This window comes from Rhipicephalus sanguineus, chromosome 8 (genome assembly GCF_013339695.2).
Source record: "Rhipicephalus sanguineus isolate Rsan-2018 chromosome 8, BIME_Rsan_1.4, whole genome shotgun sequence".
Taxonomy (NCBI): domain Eukaryota; kingdom Metazoa; phylum Arthropoda; class Arachnida; order Ixodida; family Ixodidae; genus Rhipicephalus; species Rhipicephalus sanguineus.
This window is the reverse complement of record NC_051183.1, coordinates 76,534,649-76,549,072: the sequence shown is the minus strand read 5'-3', so window position 1 is coordinate 76,549,072 and position 14,424 is coordinate 76,534,649. Positions and strand designations below refer to the sequence as shown.

At 47.2% G+C, this 14,424-nt stretch overlaps 1 protein-coding gene across 1 annotated transcript in view; it reads right to left on the bottom strand.

The window, feature by feature from the left end:
* Positions 1-2,880: 2,880 nt before the first annotated feature.
* The window catches only part of LOC119402114 (uncharacterized), a 61,445-nt gene continuing 49,901 nt past the window's right edge, over positions 2,881-14,424 (bottom strand). The window contains exons 2-3 of the mRNA XM_037669226.2: positions 9,119-9,251; positions 2,881-5,289 (exon numbers count right to left, since the gene is read on the bottom strand). Of these exons, the coding sequence (XP_037525154.1) occupies positions 5,040-5,289; positions 9,119-9,251 (383 nt within the window). The 3' untranslated portion in view covers positions 2,881-5,039. The remainder of the gene's footprint in view (positions 5,290-9,118; positions 9,252-14,424) is intronic.

Below are 14,424 nucleotides of genomic sequence, written 5' to 3'. Positions count from 1 at the left end.
GTTCGTCAGCGTTCTGTCCGGTGCTACTTCCGTCGTCCTGTGTCGCTCTCTATAATATAGTTTCTCACCGTCTACCGTCCTCGAAGCTCAGCACTTTAAGCGGCGCTTATCATTTCACTGCGTCATTGCATTGCGCTCTAAAGACTCACTGCAGGCTGCACTTCTACATCTAAATATGCGCTACAGCATACAGCAGCTGCGCGCGCGTTTTCTCTCACATGCTACAGTGATGGCCTTATCTCTCGACGTTGCGTCTTTTATTTCACGTAGCATGGCTTTTAATTTACGAAGCGCGGATCCTTGAGCCTTCTCCCCATTCAGAAAGCGCAATATACATTGACCTTTTTGTTGAAGAAAAGGAATAAACGCCGACCACAATAAAACACTTAAAAACAAAGAAGACGTTTCGGCTCCCGCACGGGAGCCTTGTTCACAAGGAAGTGTAAAGTCAGTGTTCACAAAGAAGTGTAAAGTCAGGGTACCTATTGAAACGAAACTGACTTTACACTTCTTTGTGAACAAGGCTCCCGCGCGGGAGCCGAGACGTCTTGTTTGTTTTTAAAGTGTTTTTATTGTGGTCAACGTTTATTCCTTTTCTTCAATGCCTCCTCCCGACCAGACGGGATTCCGCCAAACCTTGGATTTCATTGACCTTTTAAGGAACTGAACCTCTTGCGTAATAAATGTGTCTTCACTGAAGTTTATTTTGCAGCGTAATATTGAATGTAGTCACTTTGCTGAAGGCAATACCGTGTTCAACGAGTAGTTCAACGTGCCACTTACCGCGAGCCACGACAATTTTTCTTTGCTCAAAATGAACATAAGCGAAAACAAATTTCCACCGTATTTCTACTCTGAGATTTGATTCTATTTGACAATCAAAGTACTACTGACTTCAGGATAAGTAGACATTCAATTACAATTTAATTAGCATGAAATACTATAACACACAAAAATATAATTACTATAATTACTATAATATTGTTACGGGTACGGTTGAATTATGTTTATTTACAGGGCGACGTTGATGGTCAGGTAATGATGGCGTCGGTAGGCTCGACCAGTGCACGTCGTCCTCTTCTTCTTCTCGCTCGGCTCACACCCGTTTCATTCCCCGGTTCCCAGACGAAGCCCGCTGGGCGAGTCCGAATCATTTAGAATGTGTAGAGTGAAACCGCTTAAGACGGGCAACATGTACCAGCTGGGTCCGGCTTGACCGACGGCCAGCTGACGTCAAGCGTGCCACCACGTACGTCAAATCGCTCAAGCGATCAACGATGACGAATGGGCCAGTGTACTGGGGTAGAAATTTCCGCACAAGCCACGTTTATGCTGCGGGGTCCACAACCACACGAAGTCTTCTTTGCAGTACGAGACAGTCTGATGGTGGCTGTCATAGCGTTCTTTCGATCGCTGCTGCGATGCCACAGTACGAAGGCGAGCAATCCGCCGGGCTTCTTCGGCAAGACACAGTGTTCTGGCGACAGAGTAGTCGCTATGAAAGGCAAACGGTAGTATCGTGTCGATGCAGCTTAGCGGTGGACGTGGGTAAAGGAGGTAAAAAGGACTGTAATCGGTCGTCTCATGCTTTGCAGTATTGTAAGCATAAGTGATGAAGGGGTGAACATCATCCCAGTCTTTGTGGTCGGAAGATACGTACATGGCCAACATGTTAGTCAGAGTTCTGTTCGTACGCTCTACAAACCCATTCGTCTGAGGGTGATAAGGCGATGAATGGCGGAACTGCGAATTGCACAGACGAACCAGTTCTTCTACGGCGGCCGCGACGAACTGACGACCAAGATCACTAATGATCACACGGGGAGGACCATGTCGAAGAATAATAAATCGAAGCAAAAACATTGCAACGCACGCAGCTGTCGAAGACACGCGGTATGGCTTTTGACGAATCGGGTGTGCAGATCCCGTGTCAGTTCTGTGGTGAGCACGAGAACGTGGTAGTGAATTCTCCGTGTCCCCTTGTGTGAAATCGAAGACAGAAAGATGTGTAAGAAGGACTCGTGCAAGAGCGTGGCCTTCATGTGAGGGCAGCGACTTACTGATCATCCGTAAGACCTGTTCTTCGGAACTGCTTCGTTCATAACACACATGACGTATTACGGCATCATTTTTGTTAAAATAAAATATCGAGTGCCTTGAAATATTGTTGCGTCAATTGGACGCATTTACAGACAGTTCTTTATAGCTGGTGTCTGAAAGGGTTGAAGGGTTGAGCGCGAAGAAAAAAAAACACCGAGGACGAGGGCAGAGAAGTATCGACAATCGTTTTTGTTTTGGTGACCCACATGCGACTACACAGCCGCGTCCGTTTCGTGTGCAACAATTTATATCTCGCTAACTCAAACAACACTTGCGTCATTTGTATGAGGATACAGTCACCTAGGTGATCGCGTTGAAGTGCGCTATCAATAAATTCTCGTAGAAGATATTAGTGTAAGCCTGCGGGGGATGACTTAAGAATGCAAATGAGCTGAAATTCAGTTGTCGAATAAAAAAGTCGAAATTTACGGTTTCGCGTCTACACTTCATAGCATTGGTAAAATAAATGTACAATAGTATATAAAGCAGTCCGACTTCTTTTTCAAGACTTTGACATATGACAAATACAACATGCAATGATTTGAACGGAAATAGCGAGAGCGAAGCAGAACTGCGTTGACTAGTTAGGTCATAGATTCAGCCATTCAGTAACTGGTAATAAAGAGGCTAACACAATGAGTTTTTTTTTTCTCTCAGAAAAGCATACCTAGGATAGCGAAATGTTCAAGCAATTACGTTACTACAGAATTTACAAGGCAAGGTCATCAAACGTGATACCACCGTAACAAATGTAATCACGACAGTACAATGTTTTCTGTAAAATGTTTTATTAAATACGATTACACTATTTGTTGGATCATGTAAGAAATAATCATTCGAATGGAATTTCACCCAACGAGCTCTGTAACAACCAGAGGTGCATCGAAAAACACCCTGTCAAGAAAAGCATTCATATTTTTGTGAATATTAAATTATGGAGGCGAAATGGTAGAGGCCCGTGTACTTAGATTTAGGTGCACGTTAAAGAACACCAGATGGTCGAAATTTTCGAAGCCCTCCACTACGGCGTCTCTCATAATCATATCGCGGTTTTAGGACGTAAAACCCCAGATATAATTATGTGAATATTAAATTCCAATGTCAACAGTCTCACAGGTGCACCCCTGGTTTCTACGTCACATGCCATGCCGTTTTTATGACGGCTACTATATACACACAGACGCATATGCAGTCTTGCCGAAAACGCGTTAATGTGGCGAAAGAACTGAAAAGAAAAAAAAAACAGAGATAAAACAGAACGTTGGGACGTGACTATGACGTCATGGAATCGTGTGATCGTGGTTGACTTCACTGAGCATTCGCGTGCAGTCTCGCAAAAGAAGCGGGAAAGTAACAGAACATTGTCACGGCACAGATGACAAGCCCGCCATATTTTGTCACGTGTTTCGGTGACAATGATGCCTGAAGCGTCTCCACAGTGAACGTCTGCCGTGTGTTCTAACTGTGCCAGCAAGGAGGAACGCGTGTGTGATACCGAAGCGCCATGAGGAATTTGGAGACGAAAGCAGCGAAAAAGGTGAGGCATCAGTTTCTTACCTTCCCTGCAAGTGAAAGGCGCAAGGAAGGGTGAAAGGAAACGCAAACCCAGCGCTAATTCGCTTAGTGACAGGAATGCATGCGCCTAAACGCGTGACAGGTGTTGCCAATGCGCTGAGTAATCACAAGGTTGACGGCTATTCTGTCAGCGATCACAACGTAGACAGGCTCGACCTCATCAGAGCGATATTGAGTGGCATATGCTTCGGCATGCGCGCCTGTTCCAGTCTCCCCACCGTTAGCCTAGATACGTGCCTATCAAGAAGCGACCGCACAGACCGGATGTAATGCTTTTGAGGTTGTTGCTTAGGATCGTCGCGTCGACACCTTCAGTATGCACATTTTTTTCATGTAGCGTCGAAGAAGGCGGCTTGCATAAGATCCTGTCCGTATTTGAAGAAGTAGCGCTCTCACATAAAGACGTATGCATACAGCATTAGTAGCAGAAAACGTTTTAGAGGCGGGCTTTTATTGCGCCGTATAACACCATCGGGGAAATAAGTGCACTTGAAAAACGTGGTAGGACGTGGAATGCATGAAACACACACCGTAGATCTATGCACATGTCTGATATTTCGGGGGCGAAAATTTATTGCATTGCACGAACGTGCTGGATTAGCTCAACTACTCACACGCATGTACTTTATCTGCGTCACTGAAACCCGAGTCATATGCAGCTGCGATAAGCGAAACACCGATCGCTGCGGTGTATGTTTAGGACGGCGTGGTTACACGTGCCACATTTCATTTCTTTTGTTCGCGTGGAATGTCTGAGGCAGCTAAAACTTTTGGCGATGTAAACAGTCCGTATTGCCGTCTAAAATAACATTTCCAACGAAATCGCAATTAGTGTCACTAAAAGCTTGGCATACATAGGGACAAGCTAAAGACCTGCATTATATCGAGTGATAACGTTGTTTCAAGAGGAACTTCAGGCTAATGATACCTCTCGCGCATATCACAATCCTATTTTATGTTTGACTTTATTATTCAAATAATATTTTGAATATTTTGATCACGTAACCCTGGAATGTTTGCACACATCGCAGCTAAGGGTACTTATGCTTCATATTTCGTCTGTGCACATATCGCACAGATCTTTGGCCTTGTGGCGGAAAACACAGCGTCTTCTGAGTTGGCGGGAGCGTCCCATAGCCATTTGCGGATGATTGTGCATATGCTATTCTTTCTTTGTTGATCACAGCGTTCCCACTAAGGCCACAGCTTTACGTAAGCCGATGCTTTCGACAGGCACTCAGTTCTTACTTCGGCCTCTTCGTTAAATCCAGTTGCGATGCCCACCGCGCAATCACCGGCTAGACTTTGGTTTTGAGCTGTTCTCGGCCTCTAGCCGTTCTCTCGTGTGACCGAATCAAGCGTAATCAAGATGTCGCGAGCACTCCCCCGCGAAGCAAGAACAGGGAACAGCCGGTTAGGAAGAAGGCAGTGATCCACGACGCCGAAAGGGTCCTGGTGGCTCCGTTGCAGTCGAACTTGCAGTGCGTATTGTAGACGTCTCCGAGAAGGTCCTTGGCCGTCTGCGTCAGGGTCTGTACCAGCACGGACACCTCTTCTTTGCAACCGGCCTCGGCGCTCGCCTTGTGCAGGCATCGCTCAAGCTGGTCCATGGAACTGCGTTTAGACAAGTGAATTTCAGCATTTGAGGAAGCGGCACGTACTCATACATACTGATGTCCGCCACGGTGGCACAGTGGCTACGTTGTTTGACTGCTCATCCGAAAGACACGGGTTCGATGTCAGCCGTGGCGGTCGTTTTTCGATGGAGGCGAAATGCTAAAGGACTGTGTACTGTGCGATGTCAGTGAACGTTAAAGAACCCCAGGTGATCTATTTTGAGCCCTGCACTACGGTGTCCCTCATACACTGAGTCGCTTCGGCACGTTAAGCTGCATAAACCAACCACTGACCGAACATAAAAAAAACGTATGGCAGGAAGTGCTTAACACGGACACCCAGCGATTCCCGTTCTTCAAGTTCCCACTGCTCCGTTTACCAAAGCGTCTATGTCGCCAATGTTTGAGGTAAGCATGTCGCGTTTTTCCGGCACGAGTAGAATCTTGTTAAGGAGATTGGCAAACTCGGTGTGCGACATGTGCGCAACCTTTTGCTGCGTTTTATCGACTTCCTGCTTGTTACGGCAGTTGACGTACGCATCGTCTGCAGCGAGTTCCGTCAGGTTTTTTGCCCTGTCAGATGTAGCGACGCAACACCGGTGAAGCGTAGGGGAAGGAGCATTCGAACTCTCGGCGAGGCGATGGCGCCCTCTCTTGTGGGTCCCCGGAGTCAGGCATAAGTTTCCGATGAGTATTTAGCAATTTTTTTAATTATTGCGATTACTTCTTAGTTATTTTTGTTAATTGTATTATTTCGGACCTTGTTCGTTAATTGTAACCCGGTTTTGAGTATTGCTAGCTTTGTTATCGCCTGTATTGAGCGCGTTATTGTCAGCGTGATCACGCCACAAGAGGTTCATAGATGGACGACATGCGGGGCCCCTATAGTGCTCCGCGCTTAAAACATGATGACTGATGATTTCTGGCGTTACAACCTGCATCTAAAACTAGGTGCACCGGTGTTCTTGCATTTCGCTGCCATTTAAATGGCACTTCCGTGGCCGGGAGTTGAACCCGGGTTCACGAGCTTTGTAGCTCGAAACCTGACCCTCAATGCTACTTTCTTTTTCTTTCTTCGCAGCTTCCTTTAACTCTGAGATGGAAGACCTGAGCGCGGTTGCAAACTTTCTTGAAATGTGGCAAGTGCTACACTCCTCTGCTTTCTAGTTTCTCTCTTTCCAGGCAGAAATTATCAACAGCAACAGACGCGCCACCGCTGGACATGACGTCATCACTAACCCCTTAAAACTAACAAGCCAGGGATGACCAGGCACATTTGACAAAGATAGGACCCCTATCGAAACGTCAGCCAGCCTGTCTGAGGCATTTTCTCCTGTTCGTTCAACTTCTCCGTGTATCCATCTGTCGGCTCCCTTCTTGACTACGGCGGAATCATGTATTAAATGCAGCTGTCTGAGCAAACCCGATAAGACTGATCTAATTGTGCAGCTTTTTATTCTTCATCATAGTCATGCTAATATATATACTGTAGCAGCAGGACTTCTACTCAGCACCGATAACGATTGTCTTTTGTCGTCTTTTAATGTCTTTTAATACCGCCGAATAAGATGTCCAGCAGCTGCAGGAGTAATTATATTCCGCTTATCTCCGATAGCAATCCTCTTTTGTCATTCTTAGCGGCTTGTTATTAACGGCTAAGTAAGATGCCCCGCAGTTCAGGACAAATTATTTCCCACTTATCTGCGATAACGGTTCTCTTTTTCCATTCTTAGCTGTTTGTTTTTAAATAACGGCTAAGTAAAACGTACGGTAGCTACAGGACTAATTATCTCCCAGTTATCTCCCATAGCGATTGTCATTTGCCATTATTTTAGAAGCATTTTAAGAGCAAACAAAATGTGCACCAGGTAGCTTCGTGGATATGCCGTAAATACCAGCTCTCCGCCTCCCAGATTTATCGACGGCTAGTGCGAATCCGCAGGCGGCACCTAATTTCGAGACAAGGAAAAATCAGCGTTCGACTGCGGGGAAAAGCGTGGAAGCGTACAAACCAGAACCGACAATAATTGCATGTGGACCACTCGTGCACTCCAAGAAAAAAAAGTCCTTTGACTGTCTTTATTAATCATAACGTGTCATCTATATATCTCTCTTACTACGCTCTCTTCGGATTAATGTGCACTCTAAGAAAAAACGAGTTATTTGACTCTTTTTAGAGAGTTCTGGTTTGCCACGTATATGACTCTCTTTAAAGTGACACGTGAGCTCTGTTTGGAGTCCATTATATTATCTTGGGAGAGTCGTTTGACCCTCAAGGGAGTAAACGTGTTTCTTTAAAGAGAGTCATATACGTGGAAAGTCAGGACTCTCCGAAAGGAGTCACACATACTCCTTCTTTTAGGTGCGAAGCACCTTAGGGGCCCGGCTTGTCAGCGTCTAAGGTCGTCACGGTGTGTCATGTAGTCACGGTCCATCATAAAATGGGTAGCGCCACAAAAATTGGGTAAAGCCCACTACTCGCTACCGGTCCACTAAAAATGAAAAAGGCTACAGTCAGCCCAAGATACAGCCGACGACGTTAGTGGAGCTGAAACACCTTTCCCTAGAAGCCATAGAGAACTGAAACCGGGCATCTATGTAAGAAGAAGAAGCACCACTTTAGCGCTAAACTGAAACCGGGCTTGTAGGGAAGAAAAAAAAGAAGAAAAAGTCACAGTTTCACCGCAAGCGCGAAGCAATGAATGCGATAGCAACAAATTGTAGTGTTATACGAAGTGAGGCTGGCCGCTAACTGTTTCGTATCCCATCTCGCGTAACTACAAAACAATGGTGTAAGAGAATACGGCCGCTCCAGGGAGAGATGCTCTCCGCATAGTCACTTCGCGTTAGCGTAGCACGTAGAAGGGTATACGAGCCGCCCGCTGTGTATACGAGCCGCGGCTGTCGAGATAGCGCGCGCGCCAGAGATTGTGACCGCGCCCTTAGATTCAAAGGTCAGAGTTGCTACACGCACGACACCCCCCCCCCTCTTGCGTCTTTTCTTGCTCGTTAAAGACGGGCGCGGCGTTCCTGTCTGAATCGACTTCAGGCCTCCCGACCGGGGTGATGTTATCCCATGCACCCTCCAAGCGACGGAAATTGGCCGGCTCGTTTGGGCTCTGCTTAACCGCGTTCGTCGCCCCCGCTCGCGCGCTTTTACCCGCGGTAGAACATACGATGCGCGGGGGCATCTTATCAATTTGGACTTCATACGGGACATGACGGCGTCGGTAAAGAGCAGTCGAGACTGTTCATATAATTGATGTCGCGATAAAAGAAACACCTTAGCGTAAGCTGCATTCAGACGCAGTTTTCCGACGACGTTCGTTGAGCGGAAACACCCTTCCCAACATGCCCGGTTTCAGGGTTGGCACCACTGGTGCCTCATCAGAGAAGCCTCTCTCAAAACAATGCATGCTTCGCACCTTCCCAGGTTTCACGTTAGTGGAGCTGAAACACCCTTGCCTACACGTTTCGCACCTCTTTTTTTCTTTGAGTGCACTCTCTATCATTAGACTCTCTTTGGAGAGTCGTAGGACCCGAATGAGAGTTAACGTGTCGCTGTAAAGAGAGTAAGAAAAGTGGCAGGTTAGATTCCGCCGAATAGAGTAGCACATGATCTTTTTTTTTTTCTTACACTGTGAGCTTGTACCCCGGTGACGCCACGCGAATCATCCTGCCGGCGTCACAAAGTACGTCGAGATGATGGGAAACGCCAGTCAAGAAAAACGCGCTGATTGTTTGAGCATAAGGAGGTTGCTGGGCCCTTAAGGGGAAGTAAAGGAAGAGGAAGGCTATCCAACACAATTGCGCAGCGCGTAACTGACCAGCATGCCCGGTGTAGATCTTCCGGATTGGAACTGTTGAACGACCCCTGCGCCAGCTGACTCTTGAAGCTGCTACCGCACGTCTTGGTGCCCTGGATTGCCTCCTCAGTCTGGCATTTGGACCGCGCAAGAGCTGCAAAAAAACAAGATACTGTAAATACAAAGGCTGAGTGACGCTGTCTCCGATGAACGCACTTAATTTCTTTCTAGCTACCTCGGCAATGCCAATGCTGGGAACAGTCACCGAGAAGAGGGAGAAGAACATTTTTAACAGTTGTAGGTGGTGGTATCAACTTTATTTGACTAAGAGTCAACTGTCTGACGCCTCAGGGTGGCTCCACGCGAGAAGCGACTCTTTCGGCCCAGGAAACGATGGCCGGCTGTTTCTCCCAGCCGGGAGTTCTGATAAGTTCATCCCATGTTAATTTTGAGGGAGCTGGTAGGAGTGATTTTGGAGGGGGAAAACCCCCGCATCCCCACAAGATGTGATCTTGGATAGCTAGTGCATTTTGACTACAATTTTGGCAGTTTGGTTCGAATTCTCCGTTCGTGATAAATGCCAGTATATTACGACTGGTGAACGAGTGCGTTTGTATGCGGCGTAGGACTGTGGCCTGCGCTCTCGTGAGGTCGTCATCTGGCGGAGGGTAAAGCCTCCGTTCGTTCGTGTAGTACTTTGTGACGTCGTTATAAATAAAAACGCCAGGCCTGCGCGGAAAGCGCAGCACAATCACAGCGAAAGCTCGAAGAGCGGCATTTCTAGAGCCCGTTATAAACTCTCTTGTGGCTACTAATGCAAATACACTAGCAACGTACCAACTACGCCACAAATCCTCATTTTTGTGAAGTTGGGAAGCACCCACCACGACAATACTCGTCATTCTACGGAGAAGCGAGGTACCATCTGTAAGGTATTATGTGCAGTTTCTTAATGCGACGGCTGATGACGATGAAAAATTATGACTGAGCCTTTTGTAATGGGTTGGAAGGTTTAAACGACCCACTAGTTACGTAATTCGCATTGTGTGACGCCCGGTCGTTATTTCACTCTCCCACCTCGCTTTGTAACATACTTTAACGTGAGAAAGAGATAGAGAGAGGGAAATTAACTTTATTGAGACCCTGAGGAAATGGATCATGGGAGCCTTATGGGCTTCCTTGGCAACCAATACAGGTGCACTTGCGAGGGAACCCATTACGCTATAAATCATAATTTTTGTGAAGTAAGGAAGCAGCCACTACGCAATTTTTCGTCATTCTGTGCAGAACCGTGGTACCTGCTAAACACCTGTAAGGTATAATGTGCACTTTGTTGATGCTGTGGCTAACGACGATGAAGAATTATGGCAGAGCCCTTTGTAATGGTTTGGAAGCATTCAACAACTCACTCGTTGCCCAATTCGCATTGTGTGACGCCTCATTACAGAATTCGCGTTGTGTGACACATGATTATTTTACTCTTCTACCACGCTACATTACATATGTTAATGTGGTTCCTTCCCGACATGAAGCATGTATAGGGTCTTTTTGCAAAGCAGTTTCAAGCACCGGCATGGCTCTGAGGTAGGATACTGGGCTCCCACGCAGAGTGCCCAGGTTTCGAACCTCGTTCCATTCTAGAAATTTTTTCTTATTTCGTTTTGTTTTTCTTATTTCGAGCGATAGTGGTTACGGACACCGGAGGCGGCGGCGGCGGACAACTACGGCGCCAAAAACGGCCCTTGTGATCTCATAACAGCTTTCGCTGTAAAAATCAGTGCCTCACCCGGGAAAATAGGGTCCGAGGGTCGCACCTCCCGGTTTGTTAGACCTCGGGATACACGATGCGCATTCTCATTCCCCGGATTCCCCGAGTGGGCAGGGACCCAACAAGCTCGACGGTTGCTTCTCCCCGGTCTTTTTTAAGGATCCTTGCCGCAGGGACGGCTACGCTGTCCTTTAGCGAAATTCGTTATTGCTCGTTTAGAGGCGCTTATGACCGTCCGAGCGGAAGCGCTCGTGATGGCCAGCGCAATGACAGTTTCTTGCGCCTCCAGAGCGGATGGGACTTTAACAGAAGCAGTGTTTAAGATTCGCCCCTCTCCGGTCACTAACACTCACTACGTATAGCTGTTCGCTCCAGGGGCGTAGCCAGAAAGTTTTTCGGGGGGGGGGGGGTTCAACCATACTTTCTGTATGTTCGTGCGTGCGTTTGTATGTGTGCGTGTATATATATATGCAAGCAAAACTGAGAAATTTCGGTGGGGGGGGGGGAGGGTTGAACCCCCAATCCCACCCCCCTTGGCTACGCCCCTGGTTCTTTCTGTTTTTCTGCATCTACGTACACTGCAGTTTTGTCGTTCTGATACTTGTCCTGCAGGGCCCTAGCTGTGGCAGACCGCCTTCCCTCATGTCTACCTGCTAACATGTCCTTTGGAATTGGCTTCACTACCAAACGACGCCTAATAGCCTACTGCAATGAAATTCTTCCCGCCGATTCCACAGAAAAAGTAAAAGAACAGGAACACTTCAGGCTGCCATGTAAACGGAACATCGCTGCTTCATAAAACACTCCAAGCGCCTCCAGGGGACACCTGCACCACGTACGCCACCTGCAGTGCACTGAGAAAGAGGACAGTGGTCGGCAATTAACTATAGAGGGAAATCGGCAAAATAATGTTTACGATAGGTGAACAGGCGTGAATAGTACTGCACATATACGTGCGTGAGTGACGTGGAGTGGTAGCAAAGAAGCGTTGGATCTGTCTTGTTAAGACGCCAGAGTGTGCGTTCAGCAGTGAATGACGACGCAGTTCGCCTGTTAGGGGCCCCTTCGATTTAAAGATAGCCCAAGCAAGCTGATTGACTGCGGCAGTGGTCATGAGAACATCTGTAACACGGCTATACACATAGTTATTCCAAAACAGCGCACAAATGGGAGAAAAAAGTTGGAAGTCAGCGCCTGTGTAGTGTGGCACCTTTCTTGTCCCGTTTGTGCGCTGTTTTGGAATAATTATGTGTACGTACCAACAAGTCCGCTTAGCCACCGTTATGACGGCTATGCAGTTTTGATTGGTGAAGGTCGGAAACACATTCACTGCAATGACACTATTTTTAGACGATAAATTACTTAAGGTGTAGTGTTTTTTTGTTACTTTTTGGAAACGAAGCAGGATGCGATGAAGCTCATCAAGTGTCAAATAATCGACAATCCGACCAGAGACATCCGGGCTATTCTGGGTTTAGATTTGGAAAAAAAGCTTTTGACACCTTGTCTCACGCACACATTCTGAATGCCATATCGGATCTCAATTTGGGCGCAGCCTTTCACGGTTACATCAGCTCCTTTCTCAAGGGGCGGAAAGCGACACTTAAAATTGGAGACCTAACAACAGATGCTTTCCAGCTTGGCCCTAGAGGCACACCGCAGGGAGCGGTCGTTTCACTGCTATTATTTAACATAGCAATGAAATGTCTCTCGGAAAAGCTCTCTGCTATAGACGGTGTTAGTCACACAATATACGCAGATGACATAACTATATGGTGCAGCAAGGGATGTGAAGGAGATGTTGAGGCGAGTCTCCAATCGGCAGTCAATGAGGTTAAATCATACCTGGAAAACACAGGCCTAAAATGTTTTCCCAGTAATTCTGAGTTACTCCTTTATAGACCGATCAGACGAGGTCCCAAGCCCAGGAGATGGAAACCACTCGCAGTTGTCGATATCAGGCAAACCACACGTCATGGAAACCTCATTCCTAGAGTCGAGTCCATACGCATGTTGGGCATGGTTATCGAATCCAATGGATCCAATAGGCTTACGTTAGATAGGATTACCAAGAAAACGGAAATGGTCATCAGACTCATTACCAGGGTGTCTAATAGAAGAGGAGGCCTGAAAGAAGACAATTTACTCCGGATTTCGCATGCCTTCCTCATGAGCCACATCATCTACGTAGCGGCCATGCACACCTGGCACAACTTCGAGAAAAAGAAGCTTAACACCCTCATTCCGAAACGCATCAAAAGGGTACTAGGCATTCGGATGACGGCTAGCACAGAACGCCTCTGTCAATTAGGCGTGCACAATACGCTGGATGAAATCATCGATGCACAAGTATCAGCCCAGCTTGCTCGACTATCCTGTTCTTTGGCAGGGAGAAGCATAGCCATTCTGGGCCTCAATCTAGTGTTGGCAGAGGAGAGAAGACATGGAATCACCGAGGAGCAAAGAGAAAATATTCTTGTCGCATCGATCCCTCGCAATAGGCATCCGCAGCACAATGAGGGAAGGCGTAGAGCAAGAGCGATTGCAATCCTGAAGAAGATCATGGATGATTCTCAATCGGTCTGCTTCGTAGATGCGGCACAATATGGCCGCTCATCTCACTATGGCGTGGTCGCAATGGATAATAGAGGTGAAATCATCTCGTCGGCCTCCCTGACTGGGACCACCTCTTCTAAAGCGGAGCAGGTTGCTATTGCTTTGGCAATCTTGGATGACAAGAGCGCGCAAATTTACTCAGATTCTAGATCGGCAGTCAGGGCGTTTGCTTCGGGCTCCATAGTGAAAGAGGCACATGACGTTCTTAAGAACAGGACCATAACTATGCACACGATCATTTGGTTGCCGGCACACCTAGGTCAAAATTTGCACTCGCTCACCAACCTCAACGACATCGCCCACTCCCAAGCGCGCGTACTAACTCTCCGCACGGGAGGAGAAGCCTTGTAACAGAGGAGGGTTCAAGAGTTCCGAGACACTTTATTCACATTTATTGAATTCACAAAGCATTTTTATCTGGAAAGAAGAGTATTTCCTCCACCACACAAAAAGCTCACGAGACCACAGGCGATGACCCTTAGGATGCTACAAACAAAGTCTTATCCGAATCTCGCTTTCATGCACTCTCTATTTCCAAGTGACTTCAGCTCGCAATGCCTGCGATTTAGAGCACATGCTTTGGCGGTGCCCCTCGTTACGTGGGATAAGGACCTCACAGAGCAAAAATGGAGCTCGGCCCTCAAGAGCTCGGAATATCAGCATCAACTCTGGGCTGTCCAGAGAGCCTGCGATGCGGCGGTTAGGCTAGGTCTAACTGTCCAAACGTGGGAGCGGCCCGCGGTGTCACCCTAAGGAGCCGCACTTCTCCGGATCTTTAAATAACGTTATTCGTACCATACCGTAACGAAGCACGAATTACGATGGTGCTGCTGACGATGATAATTATGATGATGGTGGTGGTAATAGTAGTGGTTGTGGTACTAGCGAATTGGCCCACTAGGTCTTGGCACTTTGCTAGCCTGAATGACTCTTTATACTCTGA